The 27063-nt window shown below is 36.1% G+C and overlaps 1 protein-coding gene across 1 annotated transcript in view; it reads right to left on the minus strand.

The window, feature by feature from the left end:
* Rp1 (RP1 axonemal microtubule associated) overlaps window positions 1-27063 on the minus strand; it is a 388520-nt gene that overhangs the window by 61983 nt on the left and 299474 nt on the right. Inside the window, exon 25 of the mRNA XM_063258495.1 lies at window positions 23010-23173. Coding sequence (XP_063114565.1) covers window positions 23010-23173 — 164 coding nt within the window. The remainder of the gene's footprint in view (window positions 1-23009; window positions 23174-27063) is intronic.

Genomic DNA, 27063 nt, shown 5'->3' on the forward strand with positions numbered 1-27063 from the left:
TTTATCAATATAAATGGATAATTTTTATACAATGATTATTACTCAACCATAAAGAAAGATAAACTTGAGACATTTCTAAGTAAATAGATGAAATCTGAAATCATACTCAAGTGAAAGAGCCTATACAAAGATGTAAATATTGCATTGTCTCTCTGGTGTGAGAAAGTGAAAGTGTAAATGCATAACAGAAACCTTGCAATAGGAAGAAAATGTTCAAATGGGAAGGGCTACTATGGAGGAGGGAGGGGGAAAGGAAGGAAGGGAAACAATGAGAAAAGAAGAATAAAGTGGAAACAAAGCTTTTATAAACAAGGAGGAGAAGAGGAGTTGAAAGGAGGGGAAGAGAACAGGAGAAAAAGAAGAATCAAGATATATCATGCACAGGTATATTCCCTTTGATGAATGTGATGACCATATGTGTCTAAATTGTAGGTGTAGATAAATATTAATTTTAAAACTTAATTTTAAAAATGGTCTGACTCATATGGAAGTTCTATATTGAACACTTAAAATACTCCAAAGGTATTATTTGCATTCTATTTTTGGTGTGAGAATGTATTATACATTGATTTAGCACACTGTGAAATACACAAAATATAACCGAATGAGAAGCATCTTTCTTTCCTAGAGCAATTCTGAAGACCAAATCATTAAATACTACACAGTAGTAAGTGAAATTTTCCTTCTCTATGATAGACTTTTTTTATTCTCTTAAAATGAGGAGGAGAGGCACATTTCAAGAGTAACAGGAGACCTAACTCCATTCATCAAGGGTTTCTTATGCTCTTAATTCTTTGTGCAAAACTAGACTTCACAGCACACAAATATTACTGCCTTGGGTTTGGCCCACTGTGTGTATATCTCATCTTTTTTCATGTTTCTGCACAGATCTGGATCTCTTACGTTTGCAGTACCAACAGGAACCAAGATTTGGTCTGCGAACCTGTCCTGCCAGCGTATAGGTTGACACAGTTCGTTATGCCCTTTCCTAGAATCAACTGTGTCTCCTAGAATTAATTGTTCAGTGAGGAGCCTTCTTCATCACGATGACCAGATGAATTCCTTCTTTTCCAGAGCAGCACTCAACAGCACGTAGGCACAGTACTTGAGCAGGGATGTTCCACAGAACCAGTGGAGTATTGTCTCTTTCATTTTTTGACATTAGGTGCAGTTTATCTTTTGAGAATGGAGCACATAGATGTTTGAACCTACTTGAGAACAGTAGTTAGTCACTGATTTTCTACCAATAGTAGAAAAAATAATTTAGTATATGGTGAGTTTTTGAAAGCTGCATGCCCATGCAAAGGATTTGAATAATCTCTAAGGACAACACTTTAGCAATCAGAATCTGGGGACCTGGGGCTGCTGGAGGTGAGTTCGAGCAACCCAGCATGGGTTTAAACCCGGGAGAGTTTAAGTTCATCGCTCCCAGCAGTTAAGTGCCTGCCTAGATTCCAGCCTCACTAGACTAGGCTTGGGATGTTTTGCGGCCCCACTAGAACATACCTGGTGACCTTTTTCAATCGGGAGAGTTGAGGGCATGTGAAGTGAGCTCCAGAACATTGGTACTTGCCCAGGGAGAGCTTTGGACCATCATCCACAGTGGTTAGGAGCCCTCTCAACTCCCTGGAACACCAGAGGTAGCACGAGAGTTCCTGTGGGCCTGACTGTACCACACTCAGCAACCTCCTTTCAGTCCCAGGAGCCTAGGGAATAGGAGACGATTTCCAACACGCCCAGGGGAAGCTTTGGAACATCACTTGAAACACCAAAATACAGGAAAATGACAACCAGAAGACCAAAATGCAGTCTCAAACCTCCATCCAATCCCAAGAAAGCCCAGGAGCCATCTATATAGAAGAGAATATATGCCATACACCTGAAATACCTGAAATAATAGCAACTGAAATAAAGAAGCAACTCCAGAAGCTTTAAAGGAATTCAAATTAGAAATAATCTCCCAGGTGAAAGAAGAAATGATAAAAGTAATGAAAGAAATGCTGAACACATCTAAAGAAGATGCAGTTAAAAAATTAGAGGAAGAGTGCAAAAATATAGAATCCCTGGATGAACAATATAAGAAAAAACAGAATACAAGAAGCAGATTCAAAGAGATATATAGAAAATCAAAAATTCCATAGAAAGTTGTCAAAACCGCCTCAACGAAAGTGAAGACAGAATTTCAGACCTTGAAGACAAGATTGCAACTAGTGAACAGGAAAGGAAAGATCTTTTAAAAATAACGAGGAATGAGGAAATAAAAATCCAACAGCTGCAAGATGATGCAAAGAAAAACAACATAACATTGATAGGGATAAATGAAAAAGAAGGGACAACACAAATGATAACACTTTAACAATCAAATTAATGATTATAATAATAATTACAAAATGCAAAAGAAGACTGTGAGCTTTTCAAAATCGGTTGAAAAACTGATCACCTCTTTATATCCTATTGTCCAAACAATAGAATTAACTATTATTAATGTTCAGAAAAACTTTTATTAAAAGTCTTTATGCTGAGCTCAACACTATCACCTGAGTGCCCCCACCTGCTCTTGCAGACTGCCTTATGAAAGAAGGGTTCTCCCCTACACATATCATTTTAGAAGAACTGTCTAGTTCTTTTTTATTCCAAAATGATTACAGGTCCATGCTGATGTCAAATGTATATTGTATTTATTTTCCTCTGAAAATCATGGAGGGATGTTAACAGCATTCACTAGAACATGTTCAGGTGTATGCATGATTCTGAAAGGTTACTTAGATACGTGTCCCAAAGACCTGTGAACACTCCGTTCAGAGTGATGAGAGTGTTAATTGGCCCGAGATTTCATCAATCTATTTTACTTTCAGATGAGCTTGTACATTGAACTGTCAGCAATATTGACTTATTAAAATGCGACCACTTGCCAACTGGAATACTGTCAAATATTTTTCAGCTTTCTTTTTTGCATAGTAATTTGGAAGAAGATGCTCTCACTATCACACTCCATCACAAGTGACTTTCTTATCCCCGCCTTAAGTAATATAACTGAAGTTCCCACTTAATTTCAGCTCTGAGCTCACCACTGCAAATGCTCACACACAGAATCCTGTGTCAGGGTGTGCTGCATGCAGAGCTGTAGAAGAGAGTACTATTTTTTGCCTGGTAGAGCCACCAAATAGATTTTTATTTCTTTTGCAGTCCAATGGCTGTGAAAGAAACAGTCATCTTTATGTATATTGTCTTTCTGACATAAAACTGAAATAAACGCAGAGAATATGTTTGAATTGAAGGCTTCTATGAACACAATCCCCTACTTCTCACATTCTGCATAATTCTGACTCTTACAAAATTCAGACGCCTGCAGTAGACTCCAACTCTATCGCTAAATCCCTGTTGCTAATACTGTCTCACCAGGCTATTTTGTATCCTGTGATAATTAGGCCTCTTTTGGAAGTATATGCATAACTCCTACTGATACTCATCCAAGTCGTGCATGGAAGAACTAAGAAAGGAAATGCATAAGCAAGACCATAGCCTGTTTGTTTATTACAGAATAAGGAGTTCAAGGGCTGTATGCACACCTAAAGTTTAGAAACATCTGAAAGTTAAAAAAGCAAATTCAATCTTGGGCCAACTTTCTTTTCTAAGTAAAGGCATTGAAGGAAACAAATGTTATTGTCAAGATTGTAGAAATAAAGACAGAAAAATGGAGGTAAACTGTGATGGACAGAATGTTGAAGAGCTAAGTGAAATCATTTCCAGAAATACTAAAATTATTCAAATGTTTACTAAACTAGAGCTTCTAACGTCATGGCTAGCTAGTATTTCTCACTAAAATTACAAAGTTGTATTTTTATACTATATGGTTATAGCAGTTTTGGCAGCTATAAAGAGCACACAACTTTTAGTGGGCTCTCTGGAACTCACCTAGGAAGAATGAATGTGTCCATCTAGAGCTATGTAGTGTACATAGCCTGCTCCTCAGAGTCTATGAGGATATACTTAGGCTGAAGTACTATTTTTAAGATAAAAATGATAAAACAATGATCAAGTAAAAACAAAAGCTAGGAAAAAGTGCTATGTGCACATATTCTTGATTTATTGGAATTTTTTATTTTAAAGACATTAAAAGAAAACAGTAAATAAAAAATAATAAAATATAACATCATAGGACAAATACAGGTAATTTATTGGAATTTTAATGACAGAATTATTATATGCACCAAGTAGTTATTCCACTCTATAACACATAACTAAATGTTTATAGAATATTAGGGTGTCCTTTTGCATACTATATCTTAGCAGATGGGGAAAACACAATTACATGACACATGCAGAATACCTCAGAGAAACCTGGACATTTTCAGATGACTGTTAAATATTATTTTTCATATTCTGTGATGCAAACAAGAATTAAACATCACTGCCATCAAGAACTTACCTATTTTATCTAATTTCTGTTAAAAACTCTATTCTGTGAAAAATCAGACTTCAAACACAATTGCAACTTAAATTGATGCACTCTCTGCTTATTTTATGTTCAACATGGCTAGCATCTGGTGACCTTAACAACAGCATTGTCTCAGAGTAAAGAAAATTGCACATCTCCTCTCGAGGTACTAAATGTTCCTTCACAGCCATTACTGGTACAATTTGTTAAAAAGAAAGAATACTTTTCATAAAAATACAGAAAGAAATGGAAAATAACATACATTTCTATGATGGCCAATACTGTATCTTTGAAACAATCAGCAAATAAATTGTAAGCCTGATTATGTGTAAGGCATGTCTAGCCTGTGGCTGGCAGTTTAGACCTGTTTGAATTACCTAAAGACTATTTAAAAAATAGAGCAAGATTTGTTACTTATACACAGTAAAAAATGTTTCTTTCTGCAGTACTGGAGATTGGACCCAGGGAAAGCTAAACTACATCACAATGCTTTCTATATTTTTATTTTGAAAAAGAGTCTCACTCACTTGTCCAGGCTGGGATCAAATTTTGATCCTTCTATCTCAGCTTCCTGAGCAGCCAGGAGTACAGGTTTATATTATACATTTATCAGTGTTTCAGTACCATTTCTCTTCAGTATATACAGCCCATGCGAACCAGGCCTGTCCTGCTTGTTGGGCTGCAGTTTAGACACACCTGAAAGTCTTGTTCTGTTAGAATGTAGACCTCCAGTGTTCCCCAAACACCCTTGTGATAAAAGGCTGTTCCCCAGGATAGTGCTGTTGTGAGGTGGCAGAAACTGTGAGAGGTCTTTGATCACTTGGGATGGGCCCAAAAAAGAAACTCCAGGATCCTATCCCCTTCTTCTTTCTTTCTACTTCTTAGTCATGAGTTGAGTAGGTTTGTGCCATGACAGATTCCTGCCATGATATGCATTTTTGCCACAGGCCTAAAGCAAGGAAGCAAACTAGTCATGGAATAAAACATACAAAATTGAAATCCAAAACAAATTTTTCCTCCTTTTATCTTAGGTAATTCATTATAGTGATGGAAAGATGACTTACACAAGCTCTTAAGATATTTTCATATATTGCAAGCTTCGGGGAGGAGAACAAGAAGCCAGGCACTTCCTGTGACTCAGCGTCACACACGGACCATGGGGAGGAGAATAAGAAGCGAGCCACTTCCTGTAAATCTGTGTCATGCATGGGCCAAGGGGAGAACAGAATCCAGTCCCTTCCTGTGAGCCAGCACCATTCACAGGCCACAGTGGGGAGAACAAGAAACCAGTCACTTCTTGTGAGTCAATATCATTTACAGGCCATCAGTAGGAGAACCAGATGCCAGTGATTTCCAGCACGTGGACTGGGAGACAAGAAGTGTCAAGGTCCTCCCCTTTGCACATAAGCGACTGGCTCATCTGGAAAGAAGCAGGCTGAGAATACAGCTGTTACAACTTGATGCTTGTAGTGTTTAGTGTTTCATTGACTGCAGGCCTAAAGCCAAGAGTCTGATCATCTATTCAGAGGATAACAATGCACAATGAGCATCTATGGGGGATCTCCTTCAGAAGGTGGTAGACATTGTTAAGGCCTTATTATCTTGTTTTAAAGTCCTGTATCATTTTCATTGTTTTGTTTAGTTTGGCTTTATTCTATTTTGTTTTGTTAGATTTTATTATATTTGATAGTATGGGCAGCTATTTCAAAGACAACAAGATATATTAAGGTAGCCGTTTTAGATTTACTGTTTCTTGTTTTGTTATCTTGTATTACATTCATTGTTTTGTTTTTATTGGTTCTATTCTGTTCTGTTTTGTTTGAGTTTACTGTATCTGATGGCATGGGTAGCTATGTTGATGACAAGAAGAGGCATTATGGTAGCCATTGTTGATTTCCTAATATCTTGTTTTGAAATCCTGTATTTGCTTTGATTGCCTTTATTCTGTTTTACTTTGCTTGGTTTTATTATTTTTAAAAAAGGATGCTAATAGGAGCAGGAGTGATTAAGGGCCCTATTTATATTAGTCTGTTTTGTGCTGCTATTGCAAAATACCTGATGCTGAGTACTTTATCAGTAAATAAGTTTATGTAGCACACATTTCTAGTGGTTAAAACACCCAAACAGCATGATACTAGTGCCTTGTCAAGGATCCCCTGGCTGCACCACAACATCACAAAAAAGCTAAAAGGGAGCAAGACCATGTGCAAACAGGGTCAATCACATAGGGCAGCTCACTTTATAGCAACTTTCTGTAGTCAGAACTAATCCTCTCCTATCATACATGACTACATTAAAATCCCTTCCAAGGGCAGTGTCCCCAGTGACATAATTACCTTGCACGATGCCCCGCCTCTTAAAGCTTCTACCACTCAATACTACTACACTAGGGACCAAGCTTCCAGCACATGAACCTTTGGAAAATAAACTACGTCCAAACAATAGCATCACCCCACAGCTTGTACTGATTGCCCTGCTACTCAAGCCATTGAACCGTATTCAGACTTTTGAGTTACATGTCGGTATTAAACTAGTACCTGTGGCTAAAGATGTAGTTATTAGACTGTGGCATCCCTGGAGCTGGTGGCATGGTACATATGTAAAAATATGACTAAAGTTGATACCATTATGGCTTAAATAGTTAAGCCACTGTGAAGATGTAACTCAGGAGGAATTGTTATCTTTTCATGTTTTCTACTTTAAATCACTGCTCTCCATTTCATAAATGGTAAACAACCTCACCTTTAAGAGTATTAGAGACCATATTATTGTTCTTTCTCTCTAAACATGCTTGCTAGCCTTCTCTGATTCTTTCAGGGGTCCTTATCCTATAAGAAGAGGTGATAATAATGTCTGCATTCTTCAAACAGAGGAGATATTGTAAAAGACAGAAAACAAAATCATCCTAAATCAACCATAAAAAGAAGATATTTTCACATATACCAAAGCATATAAAATTATGTTCATAAAAAATGTCAGAATGAAGAAAAATGACTACTCTATGAGATTTCACATGTGAAAGCAGGGCCACACTGCTTACCACAAAGTAGTTTTGCTTCTTTGCTAAGATGTAGCTGGGGAAGCCTTGTAGGTTCTTTTAATCAGCTATGCCTAAGATAAATGCCCGAGTACACAGTGAAAGAATATCCATTTTTTAAGTGCTCCGATTCATTCTATGTTGAGGTCAAAAAACCAAAACAGTGTATTCATGACCTTCCTGTCTTGTGTTAGACACAAACATTCTAACAAATAATAAAGCGAACTCTGGTGAGAGAATCAGCACTTAATTCTCAGCACCTAACATATCCTGGATAATGCTGGGGAACACCCACTTGGTGCCGACCATCAGGAGCTGTCATCCACAAAGCTCAGGGATTTTTGAACCGGGTGACTTCTCTAATAACCGGAAAGTCACGGCAACATTTATTTGCCTTCTATGGCAATGGTGCACAATGAGAAAACAGAGACATGAAAAATCTTTCCTCTACGTGAGCATCAGCTGGTACCACGCCAAGATGCACTGACAAAACCCTCCAGGGTTCAGGCAGGCTGCTTAAATTTTCCAGCTGTATCACCTCAGCAACTTTTAAAACAAAGTCCGTTAACTTGACACAGCCTCAAAGAGTATAGCACATAACAGGTAATGGTGTTTAGGAGAACAGGATTCAGATAACAGGTAGAAAAGATGTCAAGTTTTATGTAATTACCTCTACTTTTGTGTAAAAATTGAGAGCACAAATTTTATTTATTGTGATGCTAACAAAGTTAGTAAAGGATGTCAATAATTGTGCCATAAGATAGATATTTCATCTGAAATATAGCTTAGAGTTAGAAATAAATCACCAGTCAGGCATAACTCATACATCACACACGGACACATTTATTGAAACAATATTCAAAAGACTGTTAAATGATCTTGGCAAAGCAAAGCAAATAACTCTAGGGTGATCTAAAACAATCTCAACATCAAACGTGTTCATTTCATCTTAAAAACTCAAGGGAGTAGCAATGTACTGTGTTGATTCTGTCTTGTTGACAGAATGTCAAATGTTGATGAAGATCAGAATAACTCGAGCAGCTTTTCAGAGCTTGGAATCATATGTTCCTAAGGTAAAACTGAAATATCTGTATCCAAATAGCTCTATAAATGTTCCTGCCACCAAGCACATTTTTTAATAATTTTTCATGAATTGAAAAGAGGAAACACTGTCCATTATCAAGATGTAGTTTTTAATAAAGAAAAGATCTACTGTACTTATTACAAAATTAGATGTTTTTAGTATAATCATGTACTTTGGCTCCACTTTACCTTCCTTGAAGTAAGAATCATGTACCAAATTATCTCATTATTACAATTTTTATCCAGATCCCTGTAGATTTTATCATAGTTTGTGATTGGTGGGTTTTCTGATGCATCGATACTACATTAAATATACTTTTTTCACACCACATATCTGTTTGGCTTCGATAGCTTTTGTAGTCAGGATTCTAACTCTTACTTTTTTGTCATGTCTTTTTGCCTGGTAAACTTTTATTCTCATCCTTTTGTTGTCAGCTTTTTGAAATCATTGAAAAATTATAAGTGGATCTCAATGACACAGAACAATTTGTGTGCTTTATCCCATATCACACACATAGCAGTCAGATTAAATGGATCAACATTATCAACCAAATGATTACTGCCTATTCTAATCAGATTATACAGTCAAATTCCCGAGTCTTAAACTTTAAAGTGCTTTGGAATAGGTCCTTGCTTTGTAGTAACATCATACGTATATGCAGTTCTTTTGTTTTATTTTTCTTTTACTTTCAAAGGTTACTTTCTAAAACTTAATTTTAAAATTATATTAGATATTTATGTTTCCAAATCAAAGGTATAAAAAAGTCTACTTTCTTTTCCTGACTCCTCTAATGTAGTCCATTTCCCACATATGAATGTACTTGTATGTTCTTCTAGTGTTTTTTTAATTAATAAAATATGTATGTGTGTACACATGTGTACATGTATATGTATACATATTCATGAAATACTCTGCATTAGTCAACTCTGTCACTGACAAAATCCCTGAGAAAATTAACTTTCAGGAGGAAGATTTATTTTAACTCACAATCTCGGAGGTTTCAGCCCGTAGTCCTTGATTCCATTATTTCTGAGTCTGAGGGGGGTTAGAACATCCTGGCAGGGAGTGTGGCAGGGAGTGAGGATGCTTAGCTGTGGTTGACAGGAAGTACAGAGAGCTGGAGAGGTGAAAAGGGCGGGTACAAGATGTAACCCACGCAGACCCACCCAAGGACACACTTGCTTCAATTAAGCCACGTGTCCTCAGTCTCCGCCATCCCACAATAGTCCATTACGAACCCATCAATGGGTCAGTGAGACCCTCTAAGATCCAGTCACTTCCAAAAGCCCCATCTCTGAACATTGCTGCCAACACTGATACTAAGCCTTCACCATATGAGGCGCGGTACCATACATACTCTCTCTACTTTTTTCACTAAATAATATGTCCTGTAAGTAATTCCTATTGTGTATGAATCCTGTTTGTTTATACCATAATCAATTTTTAAGGAAATTATTCAACAACCCTTTTCCCTGATAGCATTTAGAGGACAAAACTGCACTGCCATTATCTGTTACACACTTTTCTGGATCATTTCTTAGGTGAACATCATATGATACCAATTCTTTTAAGTGCTACAAGAATCAGGATGGTTTTCACAGTCTTAGACAACCTTTCATAACACAGAGTGTTAACCTTTATGATTTATTTCTCTGTGCTCAATTATGATCCTAATTGTCCTTAAGACAGCTCCAGAATTCTATCATGTCTCTCTCTACTCATCTCAATGAGATAAGGATATACATATTCTTATAGAATCTGTAACACACAAAGCCCGCCAAAACAGCTATGAAACCTAGTTTGAAAAATTAATTCTGATAGAACTGAAAAATGACACAAAATAAAAAGCGTTTTTTCCTAATAATGTTTTGTCATCTTGGTTGCCTGGCAAGTTTAAGAGGATGAAGGAAATAGCAAAAGGATAATTGTTGTGACATTTGGGGATTGAGCATTTTATGTGGGAAGCATAGAGAAAAACTGAACTATGATTCTAAAGAAAGCAGAAACTCTTTTCTCTTTTGCACTTACTAAGCTACCTTGCTTCAGTGGGATATACTTTCAGCACACCCTACCTCACTAGTCAACTACTACGGAAAGTTCTGCTAACCAACCTCAAGAGAGAAATGTACATTCTTTCTGATTCCCAGCTTTAGTTGTCACTGGGGCACTAACTCATAACATTTCTGGATCTCGCTAGTTTCATCTTGTATATCCTTTCTCATCAATGCAGCTGTTTCTTATTTTGTGACTCTGGACATTTCTCAGCAGTGTTGAATGTGTTGTGGGTATTATGTTTCCCTAGTAAGACTTGCTGAACTACGCTTAACTAAAGCTACTTTAGCTTTAAAAAAAAAAAAAAAATGTAACAAGGGGCTGGTGGCACAGCCTAGTGGCAGAGAGCATTCTTAATTCACAGCATCCTTCCTCACCAAAAAAGTACCAATTTAATCTTCCTAAAATGTTTTTTGGAAAGCTGTGTGAAACACTGTAGTTAGCATTTTGTATTATTTTAATTAAAGATTTTGAAAGAATCCTTCTGACCTACAAACTCAAAATTAACATTTAAATGTTTTCCTTCTTTTGTCTCATTTCTTTCCTTATTAAAAAGTCTATATGGTCAATGTTAAATATTGTATTTTGAACACGATGGTTACATAGTTTTTTACAGATTCATTATGTTAGTTAGAGGTTGGTTTCATTTAAATTAGCACATGCCCCAGTTGTTTAATTGTCCGAGAAAAAGAAACTATAACAAGTATTATTCTAAAAATATTCTGCTTTTATTATTTAGAAGATCTTCTTGAAAAATAATTTTAGTTACTCCTGTTAAGGGAGTATCGTTTTTTCCTCTTCTTGGAGAAAACGGAAATGGGTGGGTTTATGTTTTTGAATATCTTCTTCACTCAAGTGATTATAGAGTCTGTGTCCACTTAAGATTTTTTATGCATGTCTATAGCTCTTGGCTAGATACATTTTTATAAATATCTAATAAAAGAGAAAGATCTAAACCTACCTATACCTTTAAATGTTTATAGTTTGAGTTCAAAATGCAAAGTTGGAAAGAATGTCACTGTCAACTTCACAACAAAGAAAAGCTTGTACATGTGTGAAATTAATGACTTTTCATGAGAACTAGAGTAAAAATCTAATCCAAACTCCAGAGGAAAGCAGAAAGGAAGAAACCAGACCCACTAAACAGTCAAATTCTGATCCTGTGACTCGATTGTTAAGTGCATTGACCGCTAAATGAGGAAATGTACAGAGTAAGTACATCGCAATATTTAAAACAATGAAATGGTCAAAAGAAATTCCATCTTGATGACTTTGCTTTTATTTGCATAATTTACATGCAGTATTGTCGTGTACAGCAGAACATAAAACTACAGTACTGCCCTGTATAGTACAATAAGTAAAAAAAATAGTACTGTATAAACAAGATGTACTGTACCAAAAAAGACATCTGAAATTCCGTAGATGAGACATACAGAACTGAACAACAACAAAAAGCACAGGAGGGAAGTCTGAATAGTGAGCCTCGATAGTAAGTATGAAGAGCCAATAAGCAGGGAATATCTGTATTTGCTCACTGATAACAGATAACCACAAACATCATGTGAGCCAGTAATAGAATTTGCCTAGGAATTGTTAACAAATCGCCAAAGGCTGGATGTGAACCAGAACAAGGGGTACACTCTTACAGTTATTTCCTCCAGGACCCATCAGACACTGAGAGGGAAAAACGGGGTGAACATGGAGGAGGAGTCCTTCCTGCTGTACAATACAGTCACTTCTTCAATTCTTGAAATGTATGACCTCTATTCTCCCTTTGAAACAAAAGGTTTGATCTGTAGAGGCTATTGGGGGAAAATATGGTCACCTTACAGCGCTGGAAAGCCATTGCAACCTGGGCAGGACGAGGCTGCAGGGAGTGGCACCACTCATATGAGGCCCACCGCTTCTGCAGGAAGAGCAGCAACACTTGTAAAGCACATCCTCCAGACCCAGGTTCACAGAGCCTGGCAAAGACCACGGCTTGGTCAGGACCTGAAAGAAGACACCCTTTGTCACACCACAGGAAGAGTGTTGGATAAAAGCAGCAGTGGACTCAAGTGAGGGGAGCTGCCACACAGGGACTAAATCAACTGGGAAGCAAATATTGAGAAAAATTCTCATAAATAGGCTATACCATAAAAATAGTGTACCACTAAAGCAATGTGGAAACCATGGTACAATGAGGCAAGCCATAGCCCTGAATGAAAGAAACCATAGACCAATGAAAGAAGAGAGACGAGAACACAATGAAAGTGTATCCAAGCACAGTTTTACACATGTTAATGATTACTTAGTGTATAAACTCTACAATGAACATGGCCCGACACCCTGGAAAGATGCGGTGTTTGCTTGGGAAGGAGTGTGGCAGGAATTGTAGGTTGTGAGGTAATGTTAATGGAGGAAGGTTTACCTGGAGTTGGGAGGAAAATGTTAACAGCAGCTGTGCCTCAGTGCAGCCATGACACTTCCGGGAGCTAACCGATAACGAAGCATGTGCGCTGTGTAGTTTCTATTCTCCAGGTTGGGCTGCATGGAGTATTCACTATTCACTGAGTGTTTCTCATGGCTAAATTTGCAGATGCAAATGTGTGTGGAATTTCCATAGTGCTCAAACTGTACTTCAACATATCAATCCTTTTGGAACAAATTCACATTTTAAAAGCAAGTATTAGCCAAACTAATTCTATTCTGTTTCTACTTCAGTATCTGTTTTTACATTTATTTCTTACCCTAGTCTCAAAGATGATGAAGAAGCCAGATGTGGTGGTGCATGTGTGTAATCTCAGAACTTGGAGGCTGAGGCAGGAAGATTGCTGTGAGTGCAAGGTCAGCCAGGAATACGAAGTAGTCAAGACCAGCCTGGACTGCATAGTGAAACACCATCTCAAAAAGATTTAAAAAAAAAAAAGGACAAAGAGGTTCCTTCCTACTTTATAAAAATTATTCTTCTAACTACATTCTTGGCAAAGGTTAAGTCCATAGATCTCTGACTTTTGATAGATATGATGCTAACATTTATCTAAAAATCTTCCATACAAAAATGTCTCTCTGTGGCCACTGTTTCTTCCCATCACACATAGAGTTTTCCTTCTGTTTACCCCATGTGCTCTCACTTTACCACCTGTCATTCTACTTAGTAAACTGAAGGGTCAACTGATTCCATAAGTGGTCATCTTTTCTCTAGATATCACAGTAGATTCCTTAATCCTTTCTGCGCTCTCTCAGAAAGATCAGTACATAGGCACTTCCGAAAGGCACTAATAACCTCTTTATTGACAGATTCACCATGTTTTTTTCTATCTTTTTCCCCTATTAGTTAAGCATCTGACTCTTAATAATTGTATTAGTCTCCAGAGACCTAGCTAACAAAGTGCCATTAACCAGGGTCCTAAACAACAAAATTTATTTCTCCACCATTCTGAAAGCTGGAGTATGAAACCCAGAGGTCAGTGCACCCCTGCTCCCTCTGAGACTCCGGGTGGAACCCTCCCTCACCTCTTTCCCTCTGGTGATGACATTCTATGCATGGTGGTCCATGCTTGCCTCAGAATCACTCTAATGCCTGCATCTGTCACCTCTATGTGTCCCTTACCTTTCTAATAGGGTAGCAGCCTCATTGAGTCTAAGGCCTGTTTACTCCAGTATAACATCATGTTGGCTCACTCGCAATTAGATCTTTACAAGGAAGTTCTGAATCACAGGGAACAAGAGTTAGGATTTCAGCATATTTGGCGTGGAACAATTTAGTCTGTTGACGCTCATTTACACTTTCTTGAAATTCCTTTATCCTTTTGACTCCTAAACACAAAGTACTTTAAAATTTTGCCTCTTTACAAAGAATACAAAATACTAAAATTTTTCATTGATTTCATAGATCCATAATGATGACTATAGTTAATAATACATACTGTGTGCTATTCCATAAGTGGTCATCTTTTCTCTAGATATCACAGTAGATTCCTTAATCCTTTCTGTGCTCTCTCACATAGCACACAGTATGTATTATTAACTATAGTCATCATGGTGTACATTAGACCTCCAGAACTTACTCGTTGTAACTAAAAATTTATGACCTTTGGCCAACAAGTTCCCATTTCGCCCAGCTCCCAGGCCACTGGCAAATACCACTATACTCACTGTTCTATGCATTTGACTTTTTTAGCCTCCACATATAAATGTCCTCTGACTGACCTATTTCACAAAGCATAATGCCTTCAAGTGGTATCTGTATTGCTCCAAATGGCTCTATTTTCTTTGTTTTATAGTTGAAAATATGCCACCATGTATAGGAACCACAGTTCATTTATCCATTCATTGATAAACACTTAGATTGGTTCCGCATCTTAACTATTGTGCATTATGTTGCAATGAATAAGAGAGTGCACTACTGATTTCATTTCTTCACATACGTACCTAACAGTGGGATTGCTGGATCATACAGTTTTATTTTTAAATTGTTGGGGTCCTTTCATAATCTTTCCCATAATACCAATTTGTGCCAAGAGTATACAAAAATACAATCTTTTCCACATCCTCACCAGCACAGACCATCTTTTTTCTTTGATTTTTTTTAGTTATATTTTGTCCTGTTTTGGTTTTTTGAGACAAGGTCTCACTATACACTTTGGGCCAGCCTAGAATGCTGTATGCAGCCCAAGTTGGTCTCAGTTTCATGGCAGTCCTCTTGCCTTGGCCTCTCAAGTGATGGTATTACATGCATGTGCCATCAAGACCAACTCTGATCTTTTCTATAATATCATGCTCATAGGTATGGGGTAGTATTTCATTGTAGTTCATAATTGTATTTCTCTATAATTAGTGATGTTTTATACCTTTTCATGAATATTCTGTCAATTTTTACATGTTTGGAAAATTATCTATTGAAGTCCTTTGCTCATATTTAATTGGATTATTTGGACTTCTTGCCATGAAGCTGCATGAGTTCCTGGTATATTTATTTGGGGTATGAAACCCTTATCAGATATTAGCAAATATTTCCCTCATTCTGTAGGAAAATTAGAAGGTGTGATATAGCCAGCTTCATCTTTTTTCAAGATTGGCTTATCTATTCAGGGTCTTTGGTGATTGCAAAACTTTAGAATTTCATTATGTGAAAAATGTGATTGGAACCTTGATAAAGATTTCATTGAACTCATGGATTGCTTGGGTGATGTGGCCATTTTAACAAAATTAATTTTTCTGACCCATGAATATGAAATATCTTTCCATTTGTTGGTGTTTAATTTCTTTTATCAATAGCTCATCATTTTCCGTTAAAAAATCTTCTACTTCATTAGTTAAATGTATTTCTAAGTTTATTATTTTTGGTATTATCATAAATTGGAATTCAAAATTTTTTTCAGATAGTTGATTTTAGTGTGCACAAGTATTACTAATTTTACGTTGATTTTATATTCTGCAAATTCACTGATTTTAAATTAGTTCTAATGTTTTTGTGGTGGCCTCTTTAAGATTTTCTACATAGAAGATCATGTCATCTTCAAACAGAGTCAACTTTATTTCTTAATTTCCAATTCAGATGCATGGGGGCATGGAAAATTGTCCTATTTAGAACTCCCAGTACTATGCTGAATATCACTGGCAAAAGTAGTGGACACCGCTGTCTGTTTTAGATTTATCTTGTTTTCTCCTGCTGGAACAAAATACACAACACCCACAAGTTGAAAGATGAAAGGCTTGTTTTAGCTCACAATTTGTAGATGCTTTATTCCATGGTCAGCTGACTCCAAAGAAAGACAATATGGCAGAAGAGCATGGCAAAGGAAAAACATCCAAGGCATAGTTATCAAGAAGCAGCCAGCAGCAAGTCTTCCCTTTCCTTCTATTCCACTCAGACAACAAGCCTATTGATGAGGGACAGCCCCACAACATTGGACCTTATCCACTCCCACAACCAGGCTAACCCAAACAGTGAACCATGAACTAGTTACCATGTACATATAATATAGTATCACATACTCATAATCCAGCCACTCCCCAAAATCCCACCTGTGTGTGCACGAGGCTTTGGGGGGTGGTCATCTAGATACAAGCCATAACAGAATCTTAAAGAAAAGGTTTCTAGCTTTTTTTCCATTGAGTATATCATTAGTGTGGGCTTTTCCTATTTGATCTTTATTAGACTGAGATATATTTCTTTCATATGCAATGTATTGAGAGCTTTTATCATGAAAGAATATTGAATTTTGTAAAATGCTTTTTATGTATCTATTCAAATATTAATTCCATTTTTATCCTTCACTCGTTCAACGACATATAACATGTTTACTGACTTGTGAATATTGAACTATAGTGGTATCCCTGGAATGAATTCTACTGATCATATGTATTATCCTTTCCAACTTTCCTGGTTGAGTTTGGTTTCTAGTATTTCATTCAGGACTGTTACATCTAGTAAATGTTCATTAAGGATACTGAACTATAATTTTCTTTTCTTATAGTGTCTTTGACTGATACTGGGGTAATGCTGGTCTCATACAGCGAATGAGTTTGGAAGTGTTCCTTTAACTTCTATTTTCTCTATTTCAAGGTTTTGAAAAAGTCTGAGAAGAACTTGCATTAATCTTTTAAAAGTTTCACACAATACAGCACTGAAGACTTAAAGTTCTGGGTTTTCTTTGGTTCAGAATTTTTTAATTACTAATTCAATTTTACTCATTATTGGTCTGCTCACCTTTTAAAGTTTTCTGATTCAGTCTTGGTAAGTTGCATGTGTCTAAAAATTTATTCATTTCCTCTAACTTACCCAATTTGTTGATGTATAATTATTCAAAATGGTATTTTATGCTCTTTTCTGTGCTATCAATTGTAACGTCTCTTCTTTCTCTTATAACTTTATTTATTTGACTCTTCTTATTTTTTCCATTGGCTAGTCACTTGTGTCAACAGGGCACTGCTTAGAACTGCAGTTTCTAAACTGCTGAATGAAGTCCAAGTGAAATATGACCAAACTCCAAGTTTTAGCTTTAATAAAAGAATGAAAAGAGAAAAAGACAAGGAATAAGGAGGAAAGATATAAAGAGAAGAAATCAGAGAGCTATGCCAAAATCACAATGATATACTGACACCCGTTTAGCTAACGGCTAATAATTTATAGTTCCTCATGGACAGTTAACCTCTAAGCACTGAAAGGCCCAAGATAAATGTTCCGGGTATTACTTATACACTTGGTACTCACTGGATTGCTAGCCCCGCCAACCTAGTCTTGGCTCCCTCTGTTCCTTCCTCCTACCTCAGCCTCCCTTCATTTCTACACAGACCCCCATACCAGCAATAGCCACCTACTAACCATCTGCCAGCGCTGACTTGCTGCCTTCATTCATCTGAAAAATCATCTCATATCTCACCCCATCAGGAAGCCTACTCCAATTTGTGGGCAGGATCATAACAGTCTCAACGTTATAATGATAAGGGTGTTTTGTACTTTATATGAACTATTTTAGCATTTAACCCTCAATATTCACAATAATATAAAATATTAGTGTACCCATTTTACAAATGAAGAAATTAAAGCTTTGAAATGTTAAATGATGTATCCTTATTTCCTCAGATAGTAAAAGATAGAATGGGAGCTCAAATATAGGTCTTCTAATTGCTATTGATACAAATTGTTTTTAGAATGCTAGACTGTATTATTTAATCTACTCTAAGGAGTGTAGGAGATACTCAAATGATTATGCAACTGCCCTATGAGCTCATAATAAAAATTAAATCTATTTATCTACAAAGTTAATTAACTTCATATAATAATAAACTGGATGCAGGAAACTACCACTTGGAGTGAATGACATAGGATCTAACTTTCTCCCAAGAAACAGAGAGCACTAATTAGTTTTTCAGTCTGCAAAAATGCAAGGAAAAACACAGCTAAATTTCTAGGTAGGTTTATTAGTAAATGATAATCATGTAAGATATACAGGATATTTTTACGAGTCCCTCAAAGTAAGAATAATCATAAGGGGAACTCAACAAAGAATGTCCCCTAAAAAGCAGCAAATTTAAACAAATTTCAGCCAAATCACTGTCATTAAATTTTCAAGCTTTACCATATATTACTGAGTCCATGTCAGTCAATGGATAAAATTCAAAAGTTACCAAAAGTTAACAGAAAAGTTACCAAAAGTTACCAATCTCTTATCTCCAGATAGTCCTCTGTGCTTGCTTTGTCTAAACTTTCTGCCACAGGGGACCTTTTGGTCTTATGTTGTCTTGATTGTTTTTCTGACAGTGTGTCATTTCCTTCAGTCTGGGTGTCAGAGACATTCTGATTGAACCAGTGGGGCTGACTCTAAAGCCTTTACAAGATAGATACCAAAATTACTAGGTAATCATTAACACCAATTTTCAAATCCCTTTTGATGTTCAAAACGTCTTCTACTCTCTACCCAATCCTACAATCAAGTCCTTTTTCAAAAATTATGATTGGGTCAGGTTATAATTGCTCCACTTTGTAACATTCTACATGATGCAGATATATAGAAGGGTTTTTCACCACGTTAACAGTAAAGAGATTGTCATCATCTCAGCAACCACTGGGATGGTGCCTTTATGATTCAAGGATTTGGTCACAGGACATAATGTAGGACCAAAGTCAAGTTTACATGGGATCAATTCTTGTGAATCTTCTGCAAGTTAGAAAAATCATAGATGCAAATAGAAGCTTTAATATAAGAATCAAAATGTGAATTTAAAAGGAGCAAAATATGGTACAGATAAGAATAGGTAGAGCAGGCTTTCTGAAATAAAAAAAACTGAGGCTTATTGTAAGTGTGAATCTTCAAAAAAGCAATAATGAATATAACTGAAATAAAATTTCCCAGCACTCTGATAACAAACAAAAGTTTTGCAACAATTTTAGGAGCATTTGCTCAATGAAACTACAAACCTCGGTGGGAACAATAGTTCTTGCACTGTAACTTGATCTACTCTCTACACCTCTCCACAAATCCATAACATGCTTGAAAACCAGCAATCACACAATCGCAGTAGTGGTGAAAACCAACAGCAAGGTGATCCATACCTAGACATAACAACATAATGCAAGCCAAAAGCAAGGAGAATATCTTGTAAGCAATAAAAGATAAACAAACAAAGTATCTTCAATAGGTGGCACCTCATCAAAAACCATGAAATCTGAAAAGCAGTAACATGACATCCACAAAGGGCTGGAAGACTGCCATCTAACAACTCTATATGCAAATTAAGACATTCTCAGATAAAAACAGAATTCATTACTAGCAGATAAACCCTCTAAGAAATACTAAAGTAAATCCTTCAGGTTGATATGAAAGGACTTTACAAAGTAATTCAAATCCATAGCATCAATAAAATTAAGAGTGCACAAAATGAGAAAAAAATTGTAATTCATACATATAACATCATTATATCCTATATATGTAATATAGAAAACATTGTGATTCATTACTACAAAGATAAATAATGCAATTAAATGAGCAAAGGATGTCAACAGATATTCCTCCAACAAATATATGCAAATGCTCAATAAATACATGAAAAGACGCTCAAATCCATTAGTCATCAAAATTATTATGAGCCAGTATACTGGTGCATGTCTGTAATCTTAGCACTTGGAGGCCGAGGCAAGAGGATCTCAAGTTCAACCCAGCCTGGGCACATATAAACAGTGTGTCTCAAAATAAGAATTTTAAAAGCAGGTTAGAGAAGTAGCTCAGAATTGTCTGCGCTCAACCCTCAGTACTGCAAAATAAAACAACTAAAAACAATAACAAAATATACACACAGACATATCAAACAAAAAACACAATTAAGTACTACTTCACACTTCCTAGGGTAGCTTTATTAACAAAGATAAATAATAAATAATGGTGAGAATGTGGAAAAATATCAAACCTTGCACAGTACTGATAAAAAATGTAAAACCAAGGCAGCCAATTTGAAAATTTTTAGTTTCCAAATTCTTAACATACAGTTTCAATATGATCTAACAACTATAATTCTAGGTATATAATTAAATGAACTGGTAATTGTCTTAGTTATTTTCCTCATCACTGGGACAAAATTCCCAAGATATTCAATTTAGGGGAGAGCTTTACTTTGGCTATGATTTTTAGAAATTGTAGCACATAGTCTAATGAGTCAAACAAGACGCAGAGGGAGATTGCAGAAGAAAAGCAGCTCGACTCATGGTGTCCAGGAAGCAGAGAAAGACAAGAGGAATTAGGAAGGCAGATAAAGCTTAAGTGACCCACCTCTTCCAAGCAGGCCTTCCTCCTAATAGCAAGCCTGACATAAGCCCGTATAATCGAATCACCTTTCAAATCTAATCACATTTGCTTGCATGAGAATCTTGGGGGACATCCAGCTATAAGCTACAACAGTAACATGTCTGCACAAAAACTTGGGCACAGATATTCATAGAAGCATTTTTCATGATAGCTGAAGAGTAAAAATGACCTCAATGTCTATCCACTAGTGAATGGCTAACTGATGATGTATTATTATTTAGTGATAAAATAATGAAGTTCTGTTACATGCTACAAATGAATTAACCTTAAAAACATTATAATAATTAAAGTTAAATACAAAAGATCCTTTATTGCACTAAACTACGTATATAAAATGTCCAGAGCAGACACATTTATGAAGACAGAAAGTAGATTACTAGTTTCATAAAACTGGAAAATAAGTGGTTAGAAAATTAATGGTAATGGGTATGAACTATTTTGGAAGTAAAAATTTTCTAAAATTAGAAGGTAGCGATTGTTATACAAAAGTGTGATGGTACTAAACCCCACAAACTATATGCTTTAAATGTGTGAACATTATGGCATATGAACTATATCTCAATAAAAATCTTTTAACTACAACAAAAAATAAGAGCTCAAATAACTTCCATAGACTCAAACTCATGCACCATAACTTGCAGGAGATTTGAGAAACTTTAACCAGAAAGGATTAACTAACATGCGCAGCAGAAACCGATCATGATTTGCTGAGTATTGAAGACTAATAACTGCTCACTTTGCCAGTTGCTTACTGTGGCAAAAGTAGTACTGACAGGCAGTGTGATGTATAAAGCAAGAGGGATACTTTAAAGAATTCTCCAAATGGACAAAAAGTAAGCTTATTTCTTGGAATACATCAAAAGAAAACAAGATAACTTTGGTTTAAAAAGAAGAAAGTTAAAATTAAAAGTATGTTCATTGCAGTATTATTTATAATTATAAAAACCAAAAGCTATTCAACAATGCCCAAGTAGTCCATTTATCTATGGCATTTAATCAATGAAAGATATAATTACGACGTCTTAGTAGCAACTCTTTGAATCCTCACAGTAGCCCTTGGAAAGAAAGGCTCCTGAAGAAACCGAGGCACAGATGGGTTAAGGAACATGTCCAGATCTCCAAGCCTACAAATTCAGCATTTAAATACTGGTTATTTGATTACTTAGATCCCAGCTTTACCACAGACTGCATCTCCCGTCTACCTTAGCTTCACATTCATCACTTACGTGGTGATCTATAAACAAAATGTAATGGTGAACATTTAAAATTTAAAATTATTTACTGCCACAAAAGGCACATTACCATTAACCCCTCCTGAAGTACTCTCCCTAATTTCCAACAAACTTAGTCATTGTTTTCATTACTTGGTGAAGCAGTTCTAAAAGTCTTCTTTCATTAATGTGTTTAGCTATTCTGTGATGGCTGCTTCAATATCTTGACCCATTCTAAATGTTTACAACAATTTTTAATAAATAAAAGCACTCCAGTGTGTCTGTGTCTACCTTATCCCCTGCATTTGGGCACTGTGCAGTTCTTTTCTCTTCCCTAAAGTCAAAATGATCATAAAAGGTAAATATTTTAAATGGATTCGGGATATCGAGGCAGCTATAACAGTGCAACTAATTTACAAAAGGCGACTTCCAGAGCTGCTTCAGAAAGTGGCAAGAATGATTGGATAAACGTATTCAAAATAAGGAGGCGTATTCTGTGGAGAGTTAATGGTAATGTGTCTTTGACCATAATAATTTTTTTTTAAATGTTAACACTCACGTACACCTGGTGTTTCAGTAAAACATGTTTATGGGTTAAATTTGGGACTAGGAGACAGATTCAAATACAATACTCAAGACTTTCTTGTAAGAGTAGTAATACATTTTTGTGTGGTAATTTTTAACTTTTCTAAAATCTATATACATTTTTATCTTTATACAAATAAAATGGAGAAACCACATTCTTACATTCCTATCATTACCATTCTTTTCTATTTCCCTTAGGATAAAATATTTCATATATATCAAGAAAATTCAATGCAAATGCAATATTGAGGCAAAAGTCATCTTGAGTATATCTTGGGGAATGCATACTGTGATACACCATAGCAACCAATTTTACCTTGAATATATCTGCACTGTTGGGGCTAAACAGCTGGTGTTTCCCAGACCCCAAAATAATAGGACCTGAATATTGTACTTCTCCATAGACATACAGGAAAACTGTTGCCGTGGTGCCAGCATTTTCAAGATCCCCAGTGGCAACAGTCACCTTCCAGTCCCCATCTGCAAAGGAAAAAGACATGAATAGGGAGCAATGGAGGGAAGCCCTATTAACATTAGGAAAATGCAGAATTCTGCTTCGTCTACTTAGTTACAAATTGAATAGTTGGCACAATCAAAAAGTACTGAAGATAATTGCTCATTATAGACCTCCTTTTTGGTAATAACCATACAAAAAGTCTTGGAAACATTGTAGGATTTTAATTATAGAAAATAGCAGTAGGCTCTTCAGAACAATAGATATAATGAGCAAAACAGCTGAGCTGAAGGCATTTTGTGCTGTACATTTGGTTAAAAGGTTTAGGAGTTTGCTTAAGGTATCTCTTTCCAGTCTTTGATTAGGATGAATGGCAAATCTGTACTGACAGAAATTGTAATGTAAGGGTGTTACTGTATCGGTATGTAGGAATGTCCCTGCCATGCTGGGGTTAGTGATCCTAACCACATAGTGGGAGGATGTAAAAGGACTAAAAACAAAGAAAACAAACAAAAAAAAGCTATGATTTTTTTTTTCATGAAAAATTGCTGAGTCCCCAACAGTAGGAATGAACCAACAGTACAGGGGGAAATGCTGTACCAGAAAAATAGGACTTAGTGAAAGGAATTTGATTTGGAGGGGGACAGATAAAAACTGGACTGGAAACAGAGAAAGACAACACATCATGTAAGCTGAATAGATAATTGAGCTTCCTGCCAGTGAACCTGGAAGCACAGAAAGGCTGAGGCAAGCAACTTTAAAAATATCTTTGCATTGTTCTATGATTGGATTAGGTGGAAAGACAAATGGAAATAGTATTCATTTGAGCATTTCATGCACTGTGGGAAACTTCACCATGAGCCCCTTTGCAGGAGACATCCGGTTCCTCACCACATGGTCAAGCAAAAAAGGCACCGTGCCACCGGCCACAGTGCAGTACAGGGCATGCAACTCTGCTCACCATGCACTACTCATGGATTGAGGAGCAACTCAAAGACATCTTTGTTATTTTTATTTCTTTATTTTAAAGAGAGTGAAACTAAACATAACAAAACAGAACAAAGCAGATCAGAAGAAAACAATTAAGTAACACAGATTACAGAGCAAGACTACAGGAGACCATCACTGGCTATCATATTGTCTCTTGTTTTATTCTACATAGTTATCCATATCTTCACACACAGTGAATTCATACAAAACAAAACAGTATTAAACTGCTCAGAACAGAATGATGAAGGCATTGTAGGCCTTCTAAACCAGACAATAGGGAAATCAACAATGGCTGCCATAATGTCTCTCATTCTCTTCAAACTAGCTGTCCATTCTTCATGTATGTTGAAATTAAACAATACAAAACAGACTAAAATTATTCTGAACAAAGTATAGTAGTATTGCTGGATTTCACTGAATGATGGTATCCAGAATCAGCATTGGATACCATTGTGTCTCTTTTTCTTCAAAGTAGCTGTTCATGTCATCATGCATTATATAATCGATTCTCCTAAACTGTTTAGGAGAAGTTCCACACATGTATGAGTCTCTACATGTATACCTATCCTTTATGTATTAGAGGGAAAAACAAAAGAAAACAAAAAATTCCTAGAAAAACACGAAATAAAAAAGACAAATAAGTAACAATAGCAACGAGCCCCAAACACTGACAATATGGGCCTTCCAAACAGGTCGTAGGAACATCAGTGGGATTGTTATTTTACAGAATGATCTTCAAGAATTCCTCAGATCACCATACAATAATATGCACAATTGTTCCAATACTATGAATGCTAACTTTTTGTTCCAGGAATGTATGGAGTTTGTAGCACAATCATCTTAGCTATCCTAAGTGTTTTTATATAATTTTAGATATTTTTCTTTCCCTTCCTCTTTCCTTTTCTTCATTTTCCCTGAGATATTATTCTTACTCATTTCTTACACTAGGGAGACTATACAATATTTACACATGTGAGTCTGATTTATTTCATTTATGAGTATGATCTCCAGTTGTGTCCATTTACTTATAAAAATTTCAGTGTGATCATCTTTTATACCTGAGTGGTACTCCATTGTATAAAAATACCACAACTTTTTTATCCATTCCTCAATTGCTGGGCATTTAGGTTGTTCCCAAGATCTGGCTATTACAAATCGTGCTGCTATAAACATGGGTGCACATATATTACTGTGGTATGACGTTTTTGGTCCTTCTGGGAATATGCCTAAAAGTGGGATACCTGGGTCAAATGGTGCTTCCAATCCCAGCTTTTTGAGGAACCTCCAGACTGACCTCCACAATGGTTGTACCAGTCTACACTCCCACCAACAGTGCAGGAAAGTTCCTTTCTCCCCATTGCCTCTCCAGCATTTGTTTTGGTAGTTTTCTTGACCTGGCCATTCTTTCTGGAGTGAGTTGGAATCTCAGTGTGGTTTTAATTTGCATTTCTCCAGTGACCAATGATGCTGAATATTTTTATTTCATGTACTTATTTTCTATTCATATTTCTTCATCTGAGAACTTCTATTCATCTCAGGTGCCCATTTTTGGATTGAGTTTTTGAATTTCAAGGATCTGATCTTTTTAATTCTTTATATGTTCTAGACAGAAGTCCTTTGTCTGAAGGAGCGTTAAGATTTTTTCCAAATATGTGGGTTTTCTTTTGACTATGCTGGAAATTTATTTCAACATGCAAAAACTCTTGAATAAGACGTGATCTCAGTTATTGATTCTGTGAAGTATTTCTCACATAGTTTGATTCTTGTTCATGAATTCTCTACCTACCCTTATGTGTTCAAGCTTTCTACCTATTTGTCTTCCAACAGATTTATCCTGTTTTAATATTTACATCTTTGATCCATTTAGACTTTAGTTTAGTACATGGTGATAGGCATGGGTCTAGTTTTAGTTTTTGGCATACAGAGAGCCAATTTTTCCAGCACCACTTATTAAAGAGACTCTCTACCTCCCAGTGGATGTGTTTGGTCCCTTTATCAAAGATAAGGTGGCTTAGTGTATTTGTAATTGTTGTTGTACCTTCTAATCTATTCCATTGATCTTCAGGTCTTTTTTTATTCTAGTACCATGTTGATTTTATTACAGTAACTTTGTAGTATAACTTCAAGTCAGGGATTGTGATGACTCTGCCTTTGTTGTTTAGAATTGCTTTTGCTATTCTAGATTGCTTCTGGTTCCAGATGAATTTTTAGGAGCGATTTCCCTAGATCTGTGAGGTATGCTAGTGGTATTTTGATTAGGATTGCATTAAATATGTATAACAATTTTGGGAGAATGGCTATTTTCACAATGTTTATTCTTCCTATTCATGAACAAAGGATGTCTTTCCATTTTCTCAGATCTTCAATTTCTTTTTCAGGACATTATAATTTTCCCTGAATAGATCTTTTACTTCTTCTGATAGAGTGATTCCTAAATATTTCATATTTTTTGATACTATTGTGAAGGGTGTGGCTTCTCTTATTTCTCTTCCAGTGATTTTGTTGTTAGTGTATAGGAATACTATTGATTTTTGAGTGTTGTCTTTGTATCCAGCTACATTACTGAATTTATTTGTTATGCCTAGGAGTCTTTCAATTGAGTTTTGAGGGTATTCTATGGAGAGTATCATGTCATCTGCAAATAATGATAGTTTAACTTCTTCTCTTCCTATCTTTAGTCCTTTTATTTTTCTCTTTTCTAATTGCTCTGTCTAGTATTTTCAGCATTAAATTGAATAGGAGTGGTGACAATGGATATCCTTGTCTTGTTCCTGATTTTAGGGTAAAGGCTTACAGGTTTTGGCCATTTAATGTGATGCTGGCTGTTGGTTCATCATAGATGGCTTTTATCATATTGAGCTAAAGACCATCTATTCCAATTTTATGTAAGGTTATTATCATGAATAAGTGTTGGACATTATCAAAG

The sequence above is a fragment of the Cavia porcellus genome, unplaced genomic scaffold (genome assembly GCF_034190915.1).
Source record: "Cavia porcellus strain 051 isolate PalLab524CR breed Dunkin Hartley unplaced genomic scaffold, mCavPor4.1 scaffold_11, whole genome shotgun sequence".
Classification (NCBI taxonomy): domain Eukaryota; kingdom Metazoa; phylum Chordata; class Mammalia; order Rodentia; family Caviidae; genus Cavia; species Cavia porcellus.